This window comes from Nipponia nippon, unplaced genomic scaffold (assembly GCF_047370975.1).
Source record: "Nipponia nippon isolate SJK-2023a ecotype South Korea unplaced genomic scaffold, ASM4737097v1 scaffold_9, whole genome shotgun sequence".
Classification (NCBI taxonomy): domain Eukaryota; kingdom Metazoa; phylum Chordata; class Aves; order Pelecaniformes; family Threskiornithidae; genus Nipponia; species Nipponia nippon.
In genome coordinates, this window is record NW_028262413.1 from 14970771 (window position 1) to 14992979 (window position 22209).

The following is a 22209-nucleotide window of genomic DNA, read 5'->3' on the forward strand; positions in this document are numbered from 1 at the left end:
ATCAAAGAGGCCCTTTCCAAAATCCTTCCGATCCTAAAGGACCAATGACATACGCTTTCCCTGAACACTGCAAATTTCAATTCTACAAAGACACGTCTCTGTCATACAATTTTAATGGCTTTATCCACCGCAATGCGTGCAGCAGGACCAAGTGAGCCTTGCGAAGACATGTCACGGATGGAGCCAACAACCCCATCCCACAGCACCTATCTTTCAAATTCACATCTTTGAATATGCAGTACCCTCTGAGGACAATTCTAGAGGAAACAATGATTCAAGTGCCTTTGTAGATGCTTCATGGTTAAAACAAAAAACACAAGTTGTGGCTCACATTTACAAGTTACTGGCCTGAGTAATGACTAAGCTACAACTGTTGACGTGCATTAGCACAAGTCTTGCGATCCACTTTGTGCAGCTCCTGAATTACACTTGCTTTTGTAAAAACCTTCAGAGAGATACACTCCTTGCCAAAATGTCAGTGAAAAATGCAGTCGCCAACAAAAATGAACCCATCAGTAGACCGATAAGGACAGGGCGCACCTCAAGGGACAGCTTGGCTACCTGCGCTAAGCCTCGCACAGCTTACATTTTGTAAGATGTCCAACCAACAAAACTGGAAGAAACAGTACCTTTTTGGCACACGCGCTCTCCTCAGCTTGTCTGCCCTCCATGCCCCGGTCTGCGGTACGTCTGCTGGGTTTAGTCCAACGTTTGCAGTTTGCTCAAAGTGAACCACTTTGCTACAGTGAGCAATTAAGATTAAGAAAATTGATTGATCTTCAGATTGAACTCTTAATATCTTCTGAGATACAGATTACTGAGTTTTGATCAATAGCCATAATATAATTGAAAATGCGTTTCTGCAGTTGAACATGCTGTGTTCCTAATACCCAAGATACTTTGGTGGGTTTGATTGATATGGAATAAAAGTAAAGCAAATGAACCACCATCTGTATGTAGTTGTTTGACGTATGTGGTTTTATTAAGTTCCAAAACAACTCAAAAATAGGGGTTTGGGTTTTTTTGCACACCAATACAAGATATGTATGTGGTGATTTGAAAAAATAAAGCAAAAACCTACCACGAAAAATTGTTTACAACTTCCACAAATTGCACAATTTAAAAATAAAGTACTAAAAAATTAGTTTTGAAGTAGAGAAAAAAAAATAAAAATGAACATTTATCAATTTTCTCTGCATTAAAATAAATAGCTGAAGTGGACTTTTCTGAAAATTGAAATAAAAATCAAGAGTGGGAATCAAAAAGCTCCATTCAAGACCTTTGAAGCCAAGAGGAACATTTCTCGTCATTCCAGTGGGCTGCAGAACTGGACACTGCAGTAGACACAGCACGTCTCACCCTCATAGTCTAACATCTAAACAACAGTGGGTTGGGGAATTCGTGGAGTTGTTTCCACAGCTACTACTAAATGAGAATTTGGACATCTTGGACATCCCCCTCCTGGTGTATTTGGCTATTTTACAGAGGAAGGGAAGGAAAACTGTGATGATTTAGTAATTCAGAGCCTTACCCAAACTCTAATGGGATCAGCCGGAGTCCTTCCAGCAGGCTCAGTGGTTCTGCAAAGGATACAATGGTTTGTGGAAGAGATGAAGTTACCCCAGGGCCGTGCATCAGTCACCAGCTCACCCTGGCCGTTCCTTCTGAGTAGGGGGGCTGAGACCCACCCTGCCACATTTCTCCTCAGGACCCCGACCAGCATAGGGGAGCTCCAGACCTGATGGCCAGATTGTGCAGAGGAACAGGCCTGAGCTGACTGTCTTCAGGCTCGGTGCCAGCTGCGGGCACCCTGCCCCCTGCTCCTCTCAGGGACACCCCTGAAAATGCAGTTTCTCAAGATGTCGGAGTTTTCAGTCTCACATTTTGTGTCCATACCACCTTTTGCTCAGGCCCAGGAACATCCCTGCTTGGCACAGCAAAGCAGCTGAGAAGTGGATGTGGAGCACAAGCACCCGGCTGGCCACATCTGCTCCTCTATGGAGCACATGGAATACTACACAGCATCTCTGTGCCCCCCACTTTAAAGAAGAAAAAAAAAAAAAAGTCTGTATAATCCTTTGATTCCCCCCAAATGCCTGTCATTAGGGTTTATAAAAGGAATGCTATTTCAGCTTTCACACTGAAAATTTCCTTTAACAGGTCACTATTATTCTTGTCCCTTTGCCAGGCTCAGGTCTCGGGGGTACGGAGCGAGTCCTGCTCCCTCTCCGGGAGCTGTACTGTCCTGTGCAGAAGGGGACTGCTGCAGAGTCTATAAACCACATGGAAATCACACTAGGCTAAGAGGTAGAACTAACAAATATTTTCAACCCTTAAAGCTACAAAATAGAAGAAAAAAAATCCGAGTGTATTTCTGTTTCTCTGGGAAGGCGGCTGCACCGTCCGGGCCACGGATGCAGCGTTTGCAATACAGATGTTGCCATGGCAACTCGGCAAGAACCTCTTAAAAATTCTCCAGCAAACAGTCACAAAAATCTAAACTTATATGAGAGAAGTCCCTAAGCATGTCTAAATTAAGTAGTGGCCAAATAAGTTCCTCTTTTCTTCTCTGTTCTCCCGGGAAATGCTGCCTTACCAGCCTTTTCTTTGCTGCTGCTGCTTATTTTTAATTCATGCACTGTGTCTCTCTCTCTCTCTTCTCCACTGATTTCCTATGTGACAAAGAAAGTATAAGCTATACCTATCAGCCCTCCTTACCTGTTCCTGGCAGCTGGGTATACAACTACCTGGAAGTGGACTTAGGCACTTTTTTTTTTAAGGTCTCCTAATTACCTCGAGAGCCAGCATCTTATTTTCAAGTATAGCAGATGCTTATGCCTATATTATTTTTAAAATATACTGGCTTCCCTAATGGGAGTCAACCTGGGAGACCTTTATTCAAATGCTGCTGCTGCTATGTACAGACCAAGTGACCCCTTGTGCTGTCGTATTAAATCTCCCTTACACTTACAAAAAGCGCCCACTCCTTGGCACTTACAAAAAGCCAAGATTAGGTTGCATATGCATCTCTCAGCCAAAGTTAAATTCCGAAACGCGTAGCACATGTAAAGTTCAAGGATAATGAAAAGTTTATCTTGCCTGTAGGACTGTTCATCAGAAGAAAAGGTAGCTTGTGTGATTATACTGTGATGAGATATGGATTTTTTTTTTATTATGATTTCCAATGTTATTTCAGTACAGAACAAACCAACAACACCCCTGAAAAGCAAAGGCTATTTACTGGCTACAGGCCAAGCGTTCTAATAACTGTAAATTAAGTCCCTTACCCCTGTGCTCACAGCCTATCATATACGAGAATTATGATAAGATATGGAATCAAAAGTAGGTTTATGGTAAGAGACACGGCGGGTCACATCCAGCAGTACACATTACTATATTAACATTGACCACCGTATCGTCTGCTGAGCACCCTCACATCACTGACTTGTCAGTGTATTTTAAACACGTCACATCCACCCAAATGGTGTAGAGATTAGCTCAGCCCAGAGCCTGACCTACCCCGCACACAGGGTGGCAGCGATGCCAGTTGCAGGGTTTTGGGGAGCGGCAGAGGGCCCCCAGCGCCACAGGACAGGCAGACGGTGCCCGGCTCTATGCAGCCGACCGGCAAGTCTGGATACAAGCGACTGTAGCTTCTGACACCCTCACCGGCTGTAACCCGCTTCATTATGAATCTGGCGCTGCCTGGACAAACAATTACCATAGCTATTAATAAATAATACCTATGTGTCTGCAAGTCCTTCCCTCCCACCAGACCCTCGGCAGGGCTGAAGCACCCCGGAGCCAGGGATGCTCCTGCAGATGCTGACGCCCCCGGGAGCCAGATCCAGGCAGCATCCCTCCTCCTCCCCTGCTCTGCCAGCTCTTCACTTCTACCAGTTTCTTCAGCCCAGCAAACCTGTTGCCTTCCCAAAGCATGAATTTTCTATGAAATACAGATAGAAATCATCGTGTTGATGACAGTATTTTTCATACAAGGGTCACCCTGGGTTGTATTTCCTCGCATGATTCATAAGTCTGTCTCTTCGATCAAAACAGATCCTCTACACAGAGCTTATCTTTTTTGATATAAAAATATTTTATAGCTACAAATTACAGACAAAAAAATGACCACAAAGCAGAAAATTATTATTGGGGGAAAAAAAAAAATAATCTGATTAATTGCTTTCTGATCACTGTATACAAATGTTGGGATATGAGAATTACGTTTTATTGAGCTTATTCCTTCTATATTCCTACATAAAAGTTGAGTTTATCTTTTAATTGATCTACAGTGCATTTACATATAAATCTAGAAATTTGAGTTTGGGAAGATTGCGTTAAATAAGCAACAGAGGAGATACACTCTACAGCAAGTTAGGAAAAGGGCAAGTCTTAAGAATAGTTTTAAGGTACACTTAAGGAAAAAAGAAGAGGCTACAGTGCCTGTGTTAACCGAACCGCCCTGCGTCGTGCAGCTTGTCAGCAGCCCTCTCCTCCTGCCCGTGCTGCCTGCGGCAGAGGGGCAGGCTCTGCCAGCTCACGGCTCTGCACTGGGGCATGCTGCCATTTATCCTCTAATTAATCAGACATTTGTTTTAATTTTTGTTATTGCTTTACAATTCTAGGAGGAATCAAATTATTAGTTAAGAAATATTTACCGGTGAACGATAATACAGCTTTGTGCTGCCTCCTCGGTGTGCCCGTTCTGTACAGATTGCTGCTGAAATGAAATAAAATCAAGCAAAAAGGGGATATGAAACAGCTGCTGAGGCTTATAAAGATATTTCATGGCAAGATACAATACACTTTTATGGCCCAAAGTACAATGAAGTTGTGATTCATTACTGGTTAGTTAAGTCTGGGGAGGACATAGAGGTAATTTTAAAACAGTACAAGTTACATATTGAATGTAATTGGATTAGGGGAAGACAGCTGAGGTGAAGCAAGCTTGAACTGATACGAGCTCCACAATCAGAGGCAAAACCCACCAGTGACAGCACAACCCAGGCCGTTAAAGCAGGTCCTCGTGTCCCCCCCTACGCTCCCCCTCCATTGGGGTGGCGGGTGAGGGGGTGCCGGCGGTGGGTGAAGAGGGGAGCCCAGGGCCTGTGGCCGCCAGGACAAAGCCCAGGCTACGGTGGCACAAATTCAGATCACACTGTGCGTTACAGAAGCAGGTGGTACCAGTGATTTTTCCCACAAAGCGACTAAAAGCTATGAAAACCTCAGGATTTGCCCCACCGCTTTGGGTTGGGAGGGGCCGCAGGACAGCAGGGCATCCCTCCATCCCTCCCAGCATCCCTCCATCCCTCCGCAGCACTGGGCACCCAGAGCACCCTCCCTGTGTCTCCCCCCAGGGCCACAGCAGAGTTGCTGGGGGCAGCAACTCTGGCAGTGAGTCTAAAAAAAGCATTTAAAGACAGGGGAGGGGGTGGAGGAGGGCTCTTTTTTTTATTTCAAGAGCTGCTTTTGAAGCAATCAATTGCACTTTCAAACTCCGAGGGCTCTGTGTTCCTGCGGATTAGCCCTGACCCGGGCGCTTGCTCCTTCATTTAGTGTTAACTATCAAAAGGCTCCTCAGCTGAACCATGCGCTGCAAAGCTTTTGGGGCCGCTATTTTATTTAGCGGAGGTCATTTGTTTCGTTATTTTCATTTCAAAGATGCTCAATGAACCAACACCCACACACACTTTCATTTAACGCATTTAAATATTTATAATAATATTAAAATACTTGAACTGCTTTGCAAGAGCTTGTCTGCTCCATCTGCAATTCCCCCCAGGTTTTTATCTCCCCGCATCCCTGTCTCCATCCCTGGGCCCAGGGCTGGTACCCATCTCATGGGTGCCCATTGCTGAGCATTGCGTCGCATGGGGTTGGCTACATCTCATGTGCTCTCAAGAAGCTGTTTGGGTTCAGGAATGGGAGGCTCCCCAGGAACAGGCAGCCCCATCCAGGCAGCCCTGCCTGTCCCCTCCAGCTCCAAGCATCACAGCCATGGCCAACGCAGTGTTTTCCTCGTGGAAGCCCACTGGCTCCATCAGCCATGGCCTGGTGCGCCCAGGGACAGGCAACAGTAGCCCCCCAGACCAGCTCAGGGCTGCCCATCCCCTGCTTTACACTTTGGGAAGACATTAAAGGCTTGTTCAGTTGAAACCACTTCCCACCTATGCACCGAGTGAAGTTATCTAAATTACCGGGTAACATTGCAAAAATGTTTTATTCATAACTCATTTAATGCCTGGCACTTGCTTTTCTTTTGGTACTTATTTAATACACATTTAATTTAACTTATTTGAAAGCGCTAACATATTTTCTAATTACCTGAAGTACTTAAATGGTTTCCACGCTGTTAATAATTACTTTTTTATTTTTTAAGCTATTGAGAGCTGAGCTGCCGATAAAGTAACCTGTTAACAGGGGCTGGGCCTCCCTCCTGCCTCCGTGGTGAGTGAGGACCTTCACCGCTAGACAGCCCTGGAGTGCTCACCAGCAGGGCCCAGGGGCACACGGGGCCCCCATCCCTCTGCCCCTGCACACACAGGCAGCAGCAGGCAGGGAAGTGCGGGGCAGCAAAGACAGGCAAGCCACCGGTGCCACCAGCCACACGGGCATGGGGAGGAAGGGGCAGGACGAGGCACCCTGCACCACCAGCGTCTTCACTAGCTCCTGTATTTATTATTCATTACTTTGCCTTTTATGGAAGGATGGCTAAATCTATTTACTACCGCTGTTTTTTTTTTAATAACTCCACAAGTCCTGTTGCAGTTTCATTACTTCCAACATTTGCTGGCACCATTTTTGCTGGGGTTTAAGAATTTATTGTGATATTAAAATGATAAAGGCTTTCCTCAGAGCTGATGACAGAAGAATGGGATAGGGTGTGCGTTGGGGCCCTGTATGAAGGCAATGCATTGTATGGGCTGTGAAGGTGACAGTGGCTGACCACAGGAAAAAGTCATGCATGAAGCATCGGTAACCTACGCTGTTATGCAGGGGGCACAGAGAGGCAGGGGAAGCAAAGCAGCTGCAAAACTGAACTTGCTGCACTGAAAGCACTCACCCCCTGTGAGATTAGGGCTGCTGCTTTTCCTTATCCTGCCCCGTTCCAGATAAAGCACACGCGGTGATGCAACGCGGTCCGGTGACACACATGGGTGACTACAGAACTGAGATGGGGAAGACCTAATATCAACCAACAAGAAGGCACATTTGTTGGTTTATTCTTAACTGGGGGGGGGGCTGAAGGAAAAGGCTAGGGAGCTCAGAGAAAGCTTAATGAAAATGTTGATGAGGGCAGTGCAAGGGATGGAGAAGGCCCAGCACAGAGCAAAAGCAGCGAGAAATTGATTCACGAACTTCTACTGCTTGGGAAGAGACAGAGAAGTTGCTCTATGGCACGGTGAAAAAGAGGGATGGAACAGAAGCAAAACTTGCTGGGAAAGGTAAGGAAGCACTCACTGATCAGGATCCCTCATGCGCACTAAGCCTTGCTGGAGCCACCCAGGCAGCAAGGCCTGCACTAGCATCTCACAGGGAGCACAACTGGTCACCTCTTTAGCAAATGCTTGGCTCCTTGTTAGGATCCCCTGCACATCCAAGCACAGCGTTACACACTGGTGTAGATGCCCTTCCTATTAGCTGCTGTGTACAGGGCCAGCAGTATCTTACTCCGATTTTATTTTGGTGTAACTTTATTAAGGAGAACTACATGAGAGAAAAATGGAGTCATCCAATAATAAATCTGGGCTACCTCTTCTATTCCTCATACATCTCCTAAGTATATGCCCAGATCTGCTCACGCATTTATTTTCTGTCCTTGCTTCAAAGCACTCTTATTGTACTTTGGGAAAAAGATATTTTCAGTAGATACATTTTACCAAAAAAAAAAAAAAAATTAACTTATTCCTGGAGCAAAGATACCTGCTAAGAAAATAATCACCTGTTATCTAACCAAATAGAATTTCATAGAAAAATATATTCAGGGTGTTGGGAAATCTGACTCAATCTCAAATATCATCCTCTCCTTGCAAATCACTGTCAAAATAGCTGTAACACTATTGTTATGGCAATCTTCACCAGATACAGTGGTTTTAGGTTTTTTTCCCTTAGTGAGTGAGTAAACGTTCAGTCTCTGGGAGACAAGCTCTGTACTCGGTGGGTGAGGACACGGGAGGCTGCTGTCGGGAGGTGGTGATCTCCTCCCGCGGGTGACAGCAGTCCATCCCAGCGGCACAGCCGGGCCCTGGGAACCCGGCCCTCGGCTCAGACTCCCCAGCGATGCAATCATACAGCATTGCTCTTTGATCGCTCCCCTGATGAATTAAACTCAGACTATGCTCTACCTCCCTCCCATTGATGGGTTTTTCTTCTCCAGGAGGCTGACAACTGGGGCTGGGAACAGTTGCCACCAGTCACCAAAAGGACAAGACTTGTTTCAGGTGATGGGGTATCAATACAAAACAGACGAGGAACAAAAAGCCGCTTTGAGTCCTGGTAAGAAGAAGGACATGTTTATGCAAAATTACTGCTTCCTGAAACACAAGAAATTAGTATGTCGAGGTGTTAATAGAAGTTGCCTAAATAAAAAGAGGAACGAACCCACGTCTCTTGCTTTCTCTTCACCATCACCACCCAGCTGGGTACACATAGCCTGGCCGGTTTTTCTTAAAGGCAGGGACAATCCAAGGCACTATTTTCTTCACATCAATTTGCCACATTTCAAAGCAATGATTATATTACACAAGCCACTCTAAAGGAGCAATTCTTTCCATTCAGGCTGGAGCCAAAGCATGGAGACAGATCAATCTATTCACCCTAAAAAAACAGTGGTACATGAAAAATTTTCAAGGGCAGATCATCTAATTTTCTAATTAATCTGCTTGCTGACCATTTGTGTAACATGAGCTACAGAGTTTGACCCTGTTATCTCTGTTTAACCCACTAACTTGAAACTGGGCAAAGCAGATGTTTCAGAAGAGCACATGACCTTGATTAGAAAACACAGAAATTCATACTTTTTGCTTGGTATTTTATTCCAACGATTAGTCTCCTGCCCTGCTAGGCCCGCAAACTCCTCTGGTTCAGCCTCTCACTTTCAGTTCTCATGGTGCCTGCATATATTACATGAAAGTGCTCTTACCGCAGTATCTGTTCTTCCCCTGCAGACCTTCCAAGACAGACGCGTGTTTCCCTTGCTCCTACCTTGACTGCTCTGTAATTAAACAGAGGACGGATCTTTACCGCTTTTGGATAAACCCATCTAACACCTTTGGTGCACGCTCAGCCTTCCTCACAGGCTCAGGCTTGCCTGTGCAGGCTCTGCACACTCCTCTCAAGATAAATTTTGCCAATGCCGTCTGTAAACTTTTGCACCCGCCTATGCCTTCCCCGCCACACACTGAGCAGAGCTGAAGACACGTACACCCTCCCAGGAGGGCTGGGGCAGGTGCTGGTGGTTTGCGCTATGCACAGGGAGAGTCTTGCATGTCAATGTCATGGGAAGGAAAGCAAGCCGTGAGACACTCATGGGCCTCGATCACAAACAGTTCACAACAGACTGCCGTAGCATGAAATTAGATGTGAATGCTGATTACAGACGCAGGGATATTGCTCATTTAAGAACTGAGCAGAACTGGGTGACACAGACAAGTTCTTTCTTTGGCTTCACAAGAGATGGACAACGCTTGATCATTTTTTTTTTTTTGCTGTCATGAAGTTCTTTGCCATTATTTACTGGTTTGAAATACTGAGATTTCACCTCCGTGTACACACCTTTTTTCATAGAAAAAATTCCTGTGCTGTTCTGTTTGAATCCAGCCAACTCCACTGTAACAATCCTAACAAATCATACCGATAACCATAGTAATTTTGATTAGTTGAGTGAATTCTGTGTCTTCTTGCAAAGGTTAAAATAAGAGTAAGTTAGGTTGGCAACCACTTGGCTGAAACATATGCATGCATGCTAAAAGATAAAAACAGCCTGTTTCAGCTTCTGCTTCCCAGATAATAGTGTTCCCCTGCTCCCATTTTAGTGTGCTGCTGTGGTTCTGTTTGTTTTCCCATAAAAGTTATTGCCTGAGCAAACAAAGATGACAATATTGAAACAGAAAGAAAAGTCTCACAAGAAAAATGGGAGGTTTCATCACTGCCAGAGACCCAGCTGAGTTGCTCAGACTGCTTATATGGTAATGAAAGCAGGAAATTTGTTATTTTCCAATAAAATCTGGAAAGCATTTTTTGGCAAATGAAATAAAAATTGAAGCTACTTACTGTTAGTTGTTTTTTGTTAAAGGAAGAGACAATAGGAAAGCACATTCAGGGTGAGGTGGGCAGAGAGTTACCCTTGTCCCCAGCTCACCCTGAATGTGCCTTGCCATCTTCTTGTCCCTTACCTTGGTGACCTATGGACACAGTGTTTGGTACTCAAATGAATCACAGTATCATTTAGGCTGGAAAAGACCCTTAAGATCATCAAGTCCAACCATAAATGAAAGTGAGTGCTGGGCTAAACAGGCAGCTGCTGATGGAGCAGAGGTGTCCTATTTGAAAGACACCTGCCACGTGCTTCAAATCCCCGTGTGAAAGGCACATACGGGCGCTCCCAACAGTGTGCTGCAAGGCTGCAGCCGCCGCAAGAAATGCTCATTTCATAGAGCCAGGGGAGCAGCCGTCAGGCATTCCCAGGCCTGATTCACCTGCCATCCCTGCACAGGGGGAAGAGCCGCTCCTCCCTGCGGGCAGCTTTGCAAGGATGAGTCACCTAGGAATTGAACTGGATCAGTATGCCCTGGACTTTTCCCAAAACTCACATTTCTGAAGACATAAGAAACAACCAAAGGAAAAAAAACAAACAAAGAAACACGAAAAACCAAACCTGGACCAAAACACAAACCCCAGACCCAAGGCCATTTTGACTGTAAATTCCAAGGATGCACTCTCCTGTTGGTTTTACCCAGGGTCCCCGAGCCGTGCCTGCCTGCGCACCGGTCCCCAGCACACAGGGAAAGGCTCTGCTGCACTCGCCGACTTCAATGGCAATGCGTTCAGTTCCTCTTCTGTTTCTAACCTCCTTTTCACATCCCCAACTATGTTTTAGAAGCATGCATCTGTCCCTGTTATTAACTCATGCATTACAATGCAGTTCAGTATAATTTCATGTTTTGCGGAAAAACTATAATCAGGTATTTACTTGCTGAAATTTTCTATTATTATTATTATTGTTACACAAATTACAAAAGAATCATCATTTTAATAAGGCCCATTTTTGAGGCTGTTTATGGGTTAATTTGTAACTGGGATTTTTGTGGCATACTGAATGATGTCATACATGATGTAGTAGATTATTAGATCAAGCACATCCAGGCAAACAGCCATCCTCTCTTGTGTGCCTTGTGGCAGGGAGTAATACTGACACAGTAACAAAATTGCATGACCTCAAAAGTAAATAATAATGTGAAAATGAACTCTCTCATGTTGTCTCCACCTTTCACTTTCAATTGAATATGAGGAAACCCAAAGAATAACATTCATTCCAGCAGAAGTTATCAGGTAAGACAACAGGTACGGACCCACAATAATTAAAAAGTATAAGAAAAAAAAAAAAAAAAAAGCAAGTTAACCTGGTCTAAACATTTGAGACTCTGCTTTGGAACTCCTTGCTTCTCATTAAGATTAAATATGTGACGGTGCACCCTGTGGTAGGTACAAACACGACAGGGAACCAGAGGGACAAGCTGCCTTCTTTTTGTGGGTTCACGCATCATCATTCGGATAAAAGATTTTATACTGAGAAGTTAATTCCTTTATTAACACAGCCAGGCACAAACACAGCCTATTAAAGACAGTGTGCATCTCAAGGAATAAGGGAGATGCAAATGCCATGACTCATACGACTGATATACCACATACAATCACCCAGTAGTTGGGTCACCAATCAATGGGTCAAGCCTGACCCATATTTGGTCTTTTGCCTGAAACACCAAGAGATCTTAAAATAATGATGCCCTTTACTTACGAATTGACAGAAGTGGAAAGGGGAAAAAAAAAAAAAAAGCAATTCAGGCACGCATTCCCTGGCAGAAGGGGGATTCATAAATGCAGTCCAGTTACATACAGTCGATTCTCAAACCCAAAGAAATTCCTCACACGTAACTGTGGGGCAGCAATCAATACTGCAACACTGGACAAATGGCCCACTTTAAAACAAAGACCTCCTTGATCTTGAGAGTTTGATTGAAAGCCAAAGGGATTGAGTATTGCAAAGGTGCAATGTTAGTGTGTGCATTCCCTAAAATAAAAGAATGGGTGTTTGAATACTATTTCCCTTGCAAAATGTCCAGAGCTGACCTAGATCATGCTTGGAACTTGCACACAGGTTAGTTCTGGGACAGCAGGGAAGCTGCTCGGTGTCCTTTAATGCCTCAATATTTGTAGACCTCCCTGGTGAGAGCAAAGGTGGTACCGCTGACAGGCATGGCAACGGAGAGAGGAAAGGGTCGCGATCCTGGGATGCCGAGAAGGATGCGAATGATCCTCCAAGGAAAAGAGAGCTAAAGGCTAAATATCTCCACTCATTAGAGTCTATAATTAATGACTCTGTGCCGTAAGGCACGTGCTGTTTTGCACACCTCCTTCCAGAAATCACAGCGACAGCTCGTGCAGCCACCCCATGTGCCGGGAAACTGCCTCAGGCTGCAGCGTGGGAAGGCAGTGAGTGCACAGAGAGCTCGGGCAGCTGTGCGAATGGTGCTCATCTTCCACCCAGCACCACCACCAGCAGGATTAGCTCCCTTAAAAGCAGTGAGATTGTAACAGTGAAAATCAGGTCTGTAAAACTAGTAAGGATAGTTAAGTTTTTCAGTTTTAAACTGGAAGAAAAGTTCCTTGAATACGCCAGAGCAACAGATAAAGGACTGTTTTATGTTCACGTCTTCTGCCTGGAATCTGAACGTCCACTTGCTGCCTCTGCATCTTCAGAAACGCACAGGACTGATTTCATACACAGGATTTTCCCGATGGGTTTCAGAAGTGGCACTGGATGTTCACACTGGGGAGAGCAGAAGTACACAACTGAAACTCTCAGCTCCTTGTATGGACTCCGCTTACACAAATAAAACATACACAAAAAGCTTTGACAAGGAGTGAGCAGCCCCTGACTACTGAAAGGGTTGTTTCAATTAGGTGATTGCAAATTGTGTTTTTGCTAACGAGAGAAACCTCCAGTAAGAACTGAGCCACTGGCAGATTTTTCATTCTGTAGGACGAATAAATAAGTAATTATACAAGTAATGCATTTAATGTTTCCTTCTACTAGCATGCTGAGAAGGAAAGAGATGCTGCATTTTGAGCAATGCCCTGAAAATTAGTCTCCTTTTTCTCCAAGACTCTTGAAAATTTGTCATAAAAATTAAAATAACAGAAACTTTTCTTTAATCCACTAAAAAAAAAAATATTATCTCTGATGATTGATTTTTCAGTTCTATCATTTGGCATCTCTGACACATCTGGTGTGACCCCTATGAATGGGAGCAAAAGGTGCAGGGGACAGAGAGGACAGACAGACAGAGGGACACCTCTGCTGGAAGTGCCTGTCATCCCTGTGAGCTCAGTGTCCCTGCACTCATACCTCCTTCCCCTGGGAAACGCCATTTACGAGGAAGAAGGCACCTGGGCCAGACGCTGCTGTCCTTTATTACTGTTCAATTTTCCTCCCTCCTGCATCAATCGGGTGAGACGCTGCCACCCGGCTCTGCTTGCCCCCACTCCCATGCTGCAGCCATGAGGGCAACCTGCTCATTAATTAGCGGGCTTCACAGGCGAGGTCACACCCTGGCACGCTGGGTCCCTCGTGCCCCCGCTCAGCTGCAGCCCCCTGGGATGCTCAGGGCAGCGCTCCTCCATCGGCCACCGCAACAGGCATCACTCAAACGGCTTCAGCTGCTGTGCAAGATGAGGTCACTTATTTCATGTGCTTTTCTACCGCTTACAGACTGATCCAAAACGTTAAATTAAATGCTGAGGCGTCCTCTGCGATATGGATAGAAGCATTGTTTTCTGTTAATATTCCTCCCTTTATATCTCCATGACTCTTAGGTATATTAGATGTCGTTAATGTTCAATGCCAACTGCAAATGAACTATCAGATTTTTATCAGATTATGACTGTCTTTATGGACCAGTATAACTCCTGTACAAATTAAACTTTTGAAATGTTTTTTGCAACCACCCCCTTTGATATTGCCAATACTCTGAGGCACCTGCTTGCCACAGGATTTAAGTTCGATTTTTTTTTTCTTCCCCCCTTGACTCTACAACTGGTTAAGACTTTAATCCAAATGGAAGGACCCCTATTAGCAAGCCCGATAGACGAGGGAAGCACTATGCAAGTTAAAAGGCACGCACACACAGTAAGCTGTAATATTGATAAATCAGACTGATTCCTACTATAAAACTTTTTCCAGCACAAGAAGTGCCCTGCCCTGTCAGATCGACGTCACAGCTGCACGTGTGCCTTAAACATACCCATGCACAGAAAATTAGGAAGGCTTTTGCTGTTGTTTTACTTTTTGTGGGGCAAGGGAAATATTTACACTTTTACCAAGGATGATAAAAGTATATTATTATCCCTGGGGGGTGGGAATGTATTTCTAAAAGTGCAGAAAGCTGCCGTTCAAAGAGCAGCACCCGTGTCTGGCAGCAAGTACCCCGTTCTGCTGCAAACGGGATCCAGGAGAGAGAGCACACCTGCCAGTGTGAAAGATGTACTGTGGTTAAAGCAAACCAGCCCCACCAATATATCCATCCAACTGCAGGGATTGTATCAGGCCAAGACGTCGCATGGAGGCTGACAGTTGCTGTGCAGTTGTTTACCACACGAAAACCGCGGAAGGGAGGTGGGTGTGATGGTGTTGTGGCCCACTGCCATGGACCACAACGCCCCTGCCCGCCCTGCTGCCCCTCGAGGCCCTGCTGGGAGCTTTCCCCACTGGTTAGGCACTGCATCCCCAAAAAACTAAGTCTGCAAGGTTTGGTTTGCTTGCATGCTTGTTCTTCCATACAGAAATACTACCAGTATAAATCCGTGGAAAAACCAGCCATTTCATTCTCAGCATAGCAAGATCTTTTAGTAAGCATGATACAACCTTTGGTTGCTACGCATTCTGCATATTATTGTAAACGCCTCATTTTAGCATGCATTAAGCATAGAAAGATTAGCTCCTGAGGATAGACCTAAAAGAGAAGGTAGAACTAATTAAATTTTATTAAAACAAAACTGGCTAAAAGACCTTCAAAGCAACGCAATAACTTTAAATCACAGAAGAATAGAATTGCTTTGGGAATAAAAACCTAAAGTGAAAAAAAAAGGTATAGATGGTACAATAAGTATTACCTTTTCTGTATTTGCAAATGTTAAGTGTGAGACGCACCGGGTCCTACTCATGGAGCCCTGAGCAAGAAGTGGCTGCCCAGAGCGCTGGAGCGGATGGAGCATCCCCAGGTCTGCACCACTGCGGCTCCCGCCCAGGTCCCACTGCCCCCCCGGGCTCCGGGTGCCTCCGTGCAGAGGGGTCACTGCCATTCCCCCCTGCCAGGCCCAGGGCCATGCTGGGCAGTACGAGCTCCCTGCACACTAGGCTGTGAGAAGGCTATGGAAAAGGATCTGGCAGTCATTTTATATCTGTGTAAACACTGGGAGGAAAAGTAGGAGACATTCACATGGACAGAAACTCTACAATACCAAAACATGTATTTAAAAACAAAATAATCAGCCCGAAAAAAGTCATACAGGGTTTCAGAGATTTTTGTTATCTAGAAGTTAGGGGTAATTAACCTTCAGCTGAACGTAACAAATGCACCTATAAAGTGGTATGTACAGCAAAATAATGTTAAAAAAAAAAAAAAAAAAGACGACCTTGCAATTGTACTGCACTTTCCACCCCATGGCTTTTTTCTTAGCTTCCTTAGAATCAGATCAGGAAGCGAATGAAATCTAATTTGACTTTCATTTAGGCTTTTCGTTAAATACTTGATGAGCATTTGAAGCACACACCAGCAAAACAGAAATAAGGTGTAAAAACAGAAGAGTGCAAAAGTAAAATAAATCCACTTTGCCTAACCTGCCGCAATTCATCTCTCCACAGTTCAATGCAACACTAGTTAATGTGCAGGTGGCCGGGCCAAAATTAGCATAAAAAAATAATTTCTTCTGTTTGTGTAATTTGTATGCATTTGTAATCAGCGGAGTGACAGAGCACAGAACAAGCCCACTGATGAGATGCAATCTTTGCTCTTTATCAGAGATTCATCGCTGCCCTGTAAAATAATGGGGAAGCTCCTACGGGGGGAAGCCTGTCTGTGAAGGGAAGCACCGGAGTCCCTGCGGGTGTGTAACATGCATGTGGAACAGGGCAGGAGCGGTCCCGCAGCACCGCCGCTCGCTGGAGATTCAGCATCTTTGTTATCAGCTTTAAGACAGGAGCAGGGAGCGACAAAGAAGCTGCTGCGATGCCTGCATGCCTTTGCTGGATAACAGGTTGTCCAAAGAAAAAAGCATGTTATAGAAGTTGCAGCTGGCTTTGGGCACACGCAAATGGAAAGGCAACGCCATGCAGGGTGCTTTGGTGCTAGAGCACAGGAAAAGTAACGCCGGAAAAAAGGGACAGATTTACACAAAGACAAAGATGCAGCAGAGAAAAGACAAACACATTAGTAAGAAAGATAAAACAATTATGAGCTGAATATATTGAATATTAATATTACTATCAAAGCCAATCATAGATTTCAGTGTTGGGCACCACATCAGTTTTGTTTGTAACTCATTATAAGAAGCCTATTTAAATATTTACTTTTATCGAATTTGAGTCTTGCTACATTACTTACATTTTCTGCTGGTTTATGTTCATCAGTTTAATTTCATTGCATTGTAAATGAATTACAACTGCCTTAACGAAGGAAAATGCACTTAATAGTAGCTGTGCTAAATACAAGCAGATTTACCCACTGGACCCTGAGGAGTCTGACCACATTCGGTATGTATTTTAGGCTGCTCTCGGAGCAAGTGGCTACCCGAGTCGCTCACCAAGGGAAGAGCTGTAGTGCAGGGGACCCGCCATGGCAAGGAGGAGAGCAGCCAGATGGCAAACAGCGATACCCGGTATTTTCATTAATCTCCACCTTGTAGAGGTGTGGGGTATAAGAATGTCAACATTCCAGATGAAAACAAATGTTTCTATTCCTCCAGGTTTTAGAGAAAAGCTTAGAGAGTTCACTTGGGTGCAGTCTAAGGGTTCAGAAAGCAAAAGGTGGCAATCAAAAAGCCTCCCCCAGGTTCTCAGTACAGCAAGGGGAAGAACTGTGTCATTCACTGATTTTAAGACACAGATCAACAGAGGTATCTATCTGGTGCATGACCCTGTATTCAATGATGCCTCCTTAGACTGAGCCCTGTAAGAATGAGGCTTTGCATATCACCCGTTCTTTCTATCTATCTCAGGATCTCATGCAATTAATATTAACTAAGCTTTTAACACCAGACAGAGGAAAAATTAACAATGTTTTCCCGTGAAAAGCACTAGTGTAGGAAGTGATGTTTGCTTAACCCACACTGGAGCTCAGCTGCCGCGGACGGGACACAAGCAGCCGCTTTACGTGATGAAGCCACTCTCAAAACTCCATGGCACTTCAGGAAAAAAGGCAGAGCAACCCTTTCCAGGGAACGATGAAGCAGACAGGGCTTCCACCGGCCAGCTGGACTTCAGCCAGAACACCCCAATTAACACCTGTAACATGGTGTGAAAAGTGCTGTGTGGTTTTTAATTATCAGATGCAGGTGAGACCTTGTTTTCACACTGCTGCCCCAGAGGAGGGCATCTCCAGCAGCGGCAGAGATTCCTGCTTAGTGTTAGGTAAAAGGGAACACAATGAATCTCATTGAATTACAGTATTATCCATGACTTATTCAATGCTGTCTCTAGCAGTCCGAATGTGGCTCTTTCTCTGACACCAAGCAGTGTGGCAGTCAGTCTGAAGCACACTAATTAAAATGAATAGAGAAGGACATTTTATAATTCATAACACAAAGGAAATGCTTTCATCTTGACCCACCCTGTGCCATGTGCCTGTTCATATCCCTGAGTCTCGAGGGTCATCCTCTTACAATTATGGGAAGGCAGCAGAAGGCAAGCACCTTGAGAAATGAAATTGCAAAGGTGCTGATGTTTTCCTGACATTACTACTGCGATACACAGACAGCTTCCCCTCTTGCTTCCCATATGTATTTTTTATAATCATCAATATTCACAAAGTCATGAAATGCTAGAGAAGTGTGAGATTTTGATTGCAAGCTCTTACAACTCAGCAGCCTTGTTCAGCGACTCGGCTGCGGAGCGCCCACCACACCGCTGGAGCTATGTGAGCAGTAATACAATTGCTGCTGACACAGATGTCTGCTTCGGGTCTATCACTTCCACGGGAGATGGTTATCGGGGTTATTAGAACTACTACCACCAAGCAGACAGAGAACCACACACACCCAAGCTGCGTCAAGCATTACTGTAATATGCAAGCGGTTGGAGCAGGCAGCGCTGCAGGAGGATGCAGTATTCCTCCTGAGCAGAATAACAGAGAGCAATGGTATAGGAAAACACTAACCCCGGGAAACAACCCATCGGATTACCAAAACAACTACTTACTGACATTGTATGTCATAAACTGTGAACACCACTGATGGAAAAATTGTTTACTCTTTGCAGAGAGTTTGCCTCCCTCATAAAAAGGCAATAACAGTTGCTTTTGTTCATACTGCACCAGAGGGAGAGAGGGAGAGGGAAAGAGAGAAAATACAGAAGGGCTGGGACTAATAACACAGAAACAGCTGCTGAACCACAAAGTTCAGGATATTTACTGTGCTTCTGTCTCTTCCACTCATGATGTTTTCCTGCCTGTTACTTTGCTTTGCTAGGTTTCTTAGGAGGATACAAATAATCCTGTCGTATTTTTCTGTTGTACTCCATTTACTACTTTTATTCTGAGTACTTCTTGTATGAACGTGGGAGAAAAAAAAAGTTTATTTTCTAGCAACTTTCTAGAAGAAGGGGAAGTAAGAAATCTGTGGTGCACAGAAAGCAGGTAATTATCTCTTTCTCCATCTGTGAATTCTGATTCAGAGCCATTTCTGCAAACTTGTCTTCAGTCATTTATATTTACCTGCATAAATAGTCCTGCCTGACCCTACACACCCACGAGAAGCCCAGACCTCTGCAGTTTCACCAGTGCCTCCCCAGGAGCCTGGCGGGCACTGCTGTCCCTCACCACAGGCTCCGCACACCATAGCCAATGTCCCATCCCCAAGCCTTTCCAACCAGAACCCAGCCAGCAAAGAAAGAACGTGTGTTTTATCCAAGATAGCAACAACACAACCATCTACAGATACTTTCATCTATATTCAATCTAAGCAAATACCTAAACATTTTAGAAAGACAGTTATTGTATCCAGTTATCTAATATCATGACAGCAAATTAAGAAGTGGCTTTAAATTCTATCCTGATAATTGTTTTAGCCATTTCAGTGTATTTCTTTACTCAAACAGCAGGTTTTGATATTCAATATGAGCATGAATATTTATAAAGTGCATTGAAAGTGAGATGGTCTCACTTTTTTTTAATATATTCATTTGAAGTTAAAGCACTATTTGAATGCTAAATTAAACGTGTTTTAAAAGAAATAAAGGTAACAGAATACTTTTGATGTTTTCAAGCCAAGCTGAATGAATAAAAAAGTCGCCCCTCCTATACACATCTCAGGACACGGACCTGTGAGTGGATGTGAATGAAACCCGGACAATTTGAAGCTAAAAGGAGAACTTCACCAGCTTCACTGTGTGGGACTGCAGCGGCTGAGAACTTTCCTAACAGCAGTGACACGTGAAAGCCCAGCTGAACCACATCCTTATGGCAGAGGTTCCAGTCTTGCCATAATCACTAAACCTATCTATCCTCAAGCAGAGCTCTAGGAGTTGGGGAATTGCACCGCTCACAGCTCATGGAGAAGAAGGGTGAGGAACGGGCTCGGCCAGCACCTGTGCTCAACCAGCCTCCCTTCTTCCCACTGAGCCCCGTGGCGGTTCATCATCCACTCCCTCCCCCCCGTTCTTCCTTCAAATCCTCACTGCAGCCCTAGCCCACGTACATAAATCTAAACATACTTTAAAAGTTTACAAAAAGCCTTAAAATCCTCATATACCAGCTCTCTGCCTGCAAAGCAGCACACTCATGTTGAATCTCTGCCTGTTGGATTTTCACACCCTAACTACAACCCAGCCTCAAACCCTACAGAGGCTCCGCAAACAGCCCTGGAGTACCACCGCACAAGAGAAGCAACGAGCTTCCCTCACCCCAGCAGCAACTCCAGGAGCAGGCAAGGACAGGCTTTTCCCAGGAATGCCATAGAATCGCACAGGGAAATCCAGGGAGCAGGCACAACACAATCAAAGCATGGGCGCAGCAGTCCTCCGAAAATGAACAAGTGTTTCTTAGTAAATCTCTGCTGCCATTCCCATTAATCTTGGCTCTACCGAGTAATTATGCTGATTGAGGTGTTATGCAATCAGAAGCTGATCCTAATTCTAGGTACGACTTACCCTGGGTAAATTAGGGGTATGACGGTTGCAGTTATGTTTATTTGTGTAAGACAGTGAAATGTAGGGAGCTTAAATCCAAACACTGTGTATGTTAACTGTTTCAGATCTTGCGTTTGAGGATTAGTTCACCTTCCCACATCGATACGTGCAGCATTCAGATTTGTCTCTCACAATAAAGGCAGCGTTTCCCACTGCTGATACAATTAACCTATTAAAAGTAACACCGGTAAATAAGTCTAACAGTGCCTGAATGCGTCAGCTAAAGACAGAAGGACCTAACTTGAATCTGGCTCACCAACACCAGCCATGGATCGGAGGGCAGGGACAGAGCACTGACCGCAGCTGCCTGCCTGAGCAGATGGGGTTGGGGTTTGCGCTGGGTGGGCTGGAGGAGGGGACACGGTTTTGCAGCATTTTTTGCCGAAACATTCACTCTCCCTTTCAGTTGTCTTCCCTCTCTCTCTGCCATTTGCGGTCCCTGAAGTTAGTTGAATGCTGGTTCTTTGCATTGGTCCTGTGGTGTTGATGCAAGCTCTGTGACTTACAGAAGTTCAAACGATGACCCCAAAGCAAAGATCCAGCATCTTCCTCCGTATCCACTGTGTACAGTGGGAAACATACCACAGAAATCTCTTGGTTATAGGCTCCTGCAAGGAAGCCCCTTTGTTGCTTTAGACATGAATAAGGGAAAGGTGCCATTAATTATATATGGAATTGAAAAACTTTAAGTTTTAAATCATCCAGCCCCTTGTCCAAAAGGGGGGGGGTACGAGGGGGGGGGGGGGAGGTGATGGACACACAGAATCTTTATTTGGAAATTTGTTAATTGCTTACCCAGAGCCACCGGAGAGAGTGAACATGAAAAACAAAGACAAATGCAATGACCACTTGTGCTACTGACTTGAAACAGGACTAATAAAGAGAAGGGCCAAGGCAGAGGCCTCCTGAGTATGCCCGGGCTGGATGGATTGGGGCTGTAAGTCACCTCGGCTTCCCTGGGGTCGGGGCAGCTGCACAGGTTTGTAACGCTGAAGGTTTTCATGCCTCGGTCTGCTGCAACTTAAAGCTCTCTTTCAAATTCTAAACCACCACCAGGAGAAGGGTATATATAAAGATTAAACCTGTTCAAATAGATTTTAACTGTCAATATTCTGGTTTTAAAGGGTACAGCAGAGAAGTACAAATTACCTTAAACTCAGATTTTTGCCACAAGAATTTTTTTGGAAGAAGAAGGGAGAATATTGGGAATTATTTTCTAGTCCATCTGGTTGTGGCCTTACCTGTAGAGATAAATAAGAGCAGATATAACCATATGTAATGATAGTGGCCTCACCTCTTCCCAAGCCCTGCTTAGAAAAGGAGAGTGGAACAACCCATGTCTAATTACATGACATATTTTCCTGAATAATTAGCCCTATTTTTAATGGCCGATCTTCCTAATTTTCCAATTTTCCCATTCAAGCAGTTGAATGCTCCCCTTCAGCAAGCATCAAGAATAACTGTGCCTCACATTGACTGGTCCAACGCCAGCGAACATGGGGGAGAGCCCAGGGACATGCCGTGAGCCG

At 44.7% G+C, this 22209-nt stretch overlaps 1 protein-coding gene across 3 annotated transcripts in view; it reads right to left on the reverse strand.

Moving 5' to 3' along the window:
* Positions 1-22209, reverse strand: part of LOC148050110 (uncharacterized) — a 187480-nt gene that overhangs the window by 25932 nt on the left and 139339 nt on the right. For 2 of the 3 annotated variants that reach the window (XM_087744177.1, XM_087744176.1), the window contains exon 2: positions 4662-4723. The exons of the other annotated variant lie outside the window; for it this stretch is intronic. In XM_087744177.1, coding sequence (XP_087600303.1) covers positions 4662-4723 — 62 coding nt within the window. The remainder of the gene's footprint in view (positions 1-4661; positions 4724-22209) is intronic. 3 annotated transcript variants of the gene reach the window in all.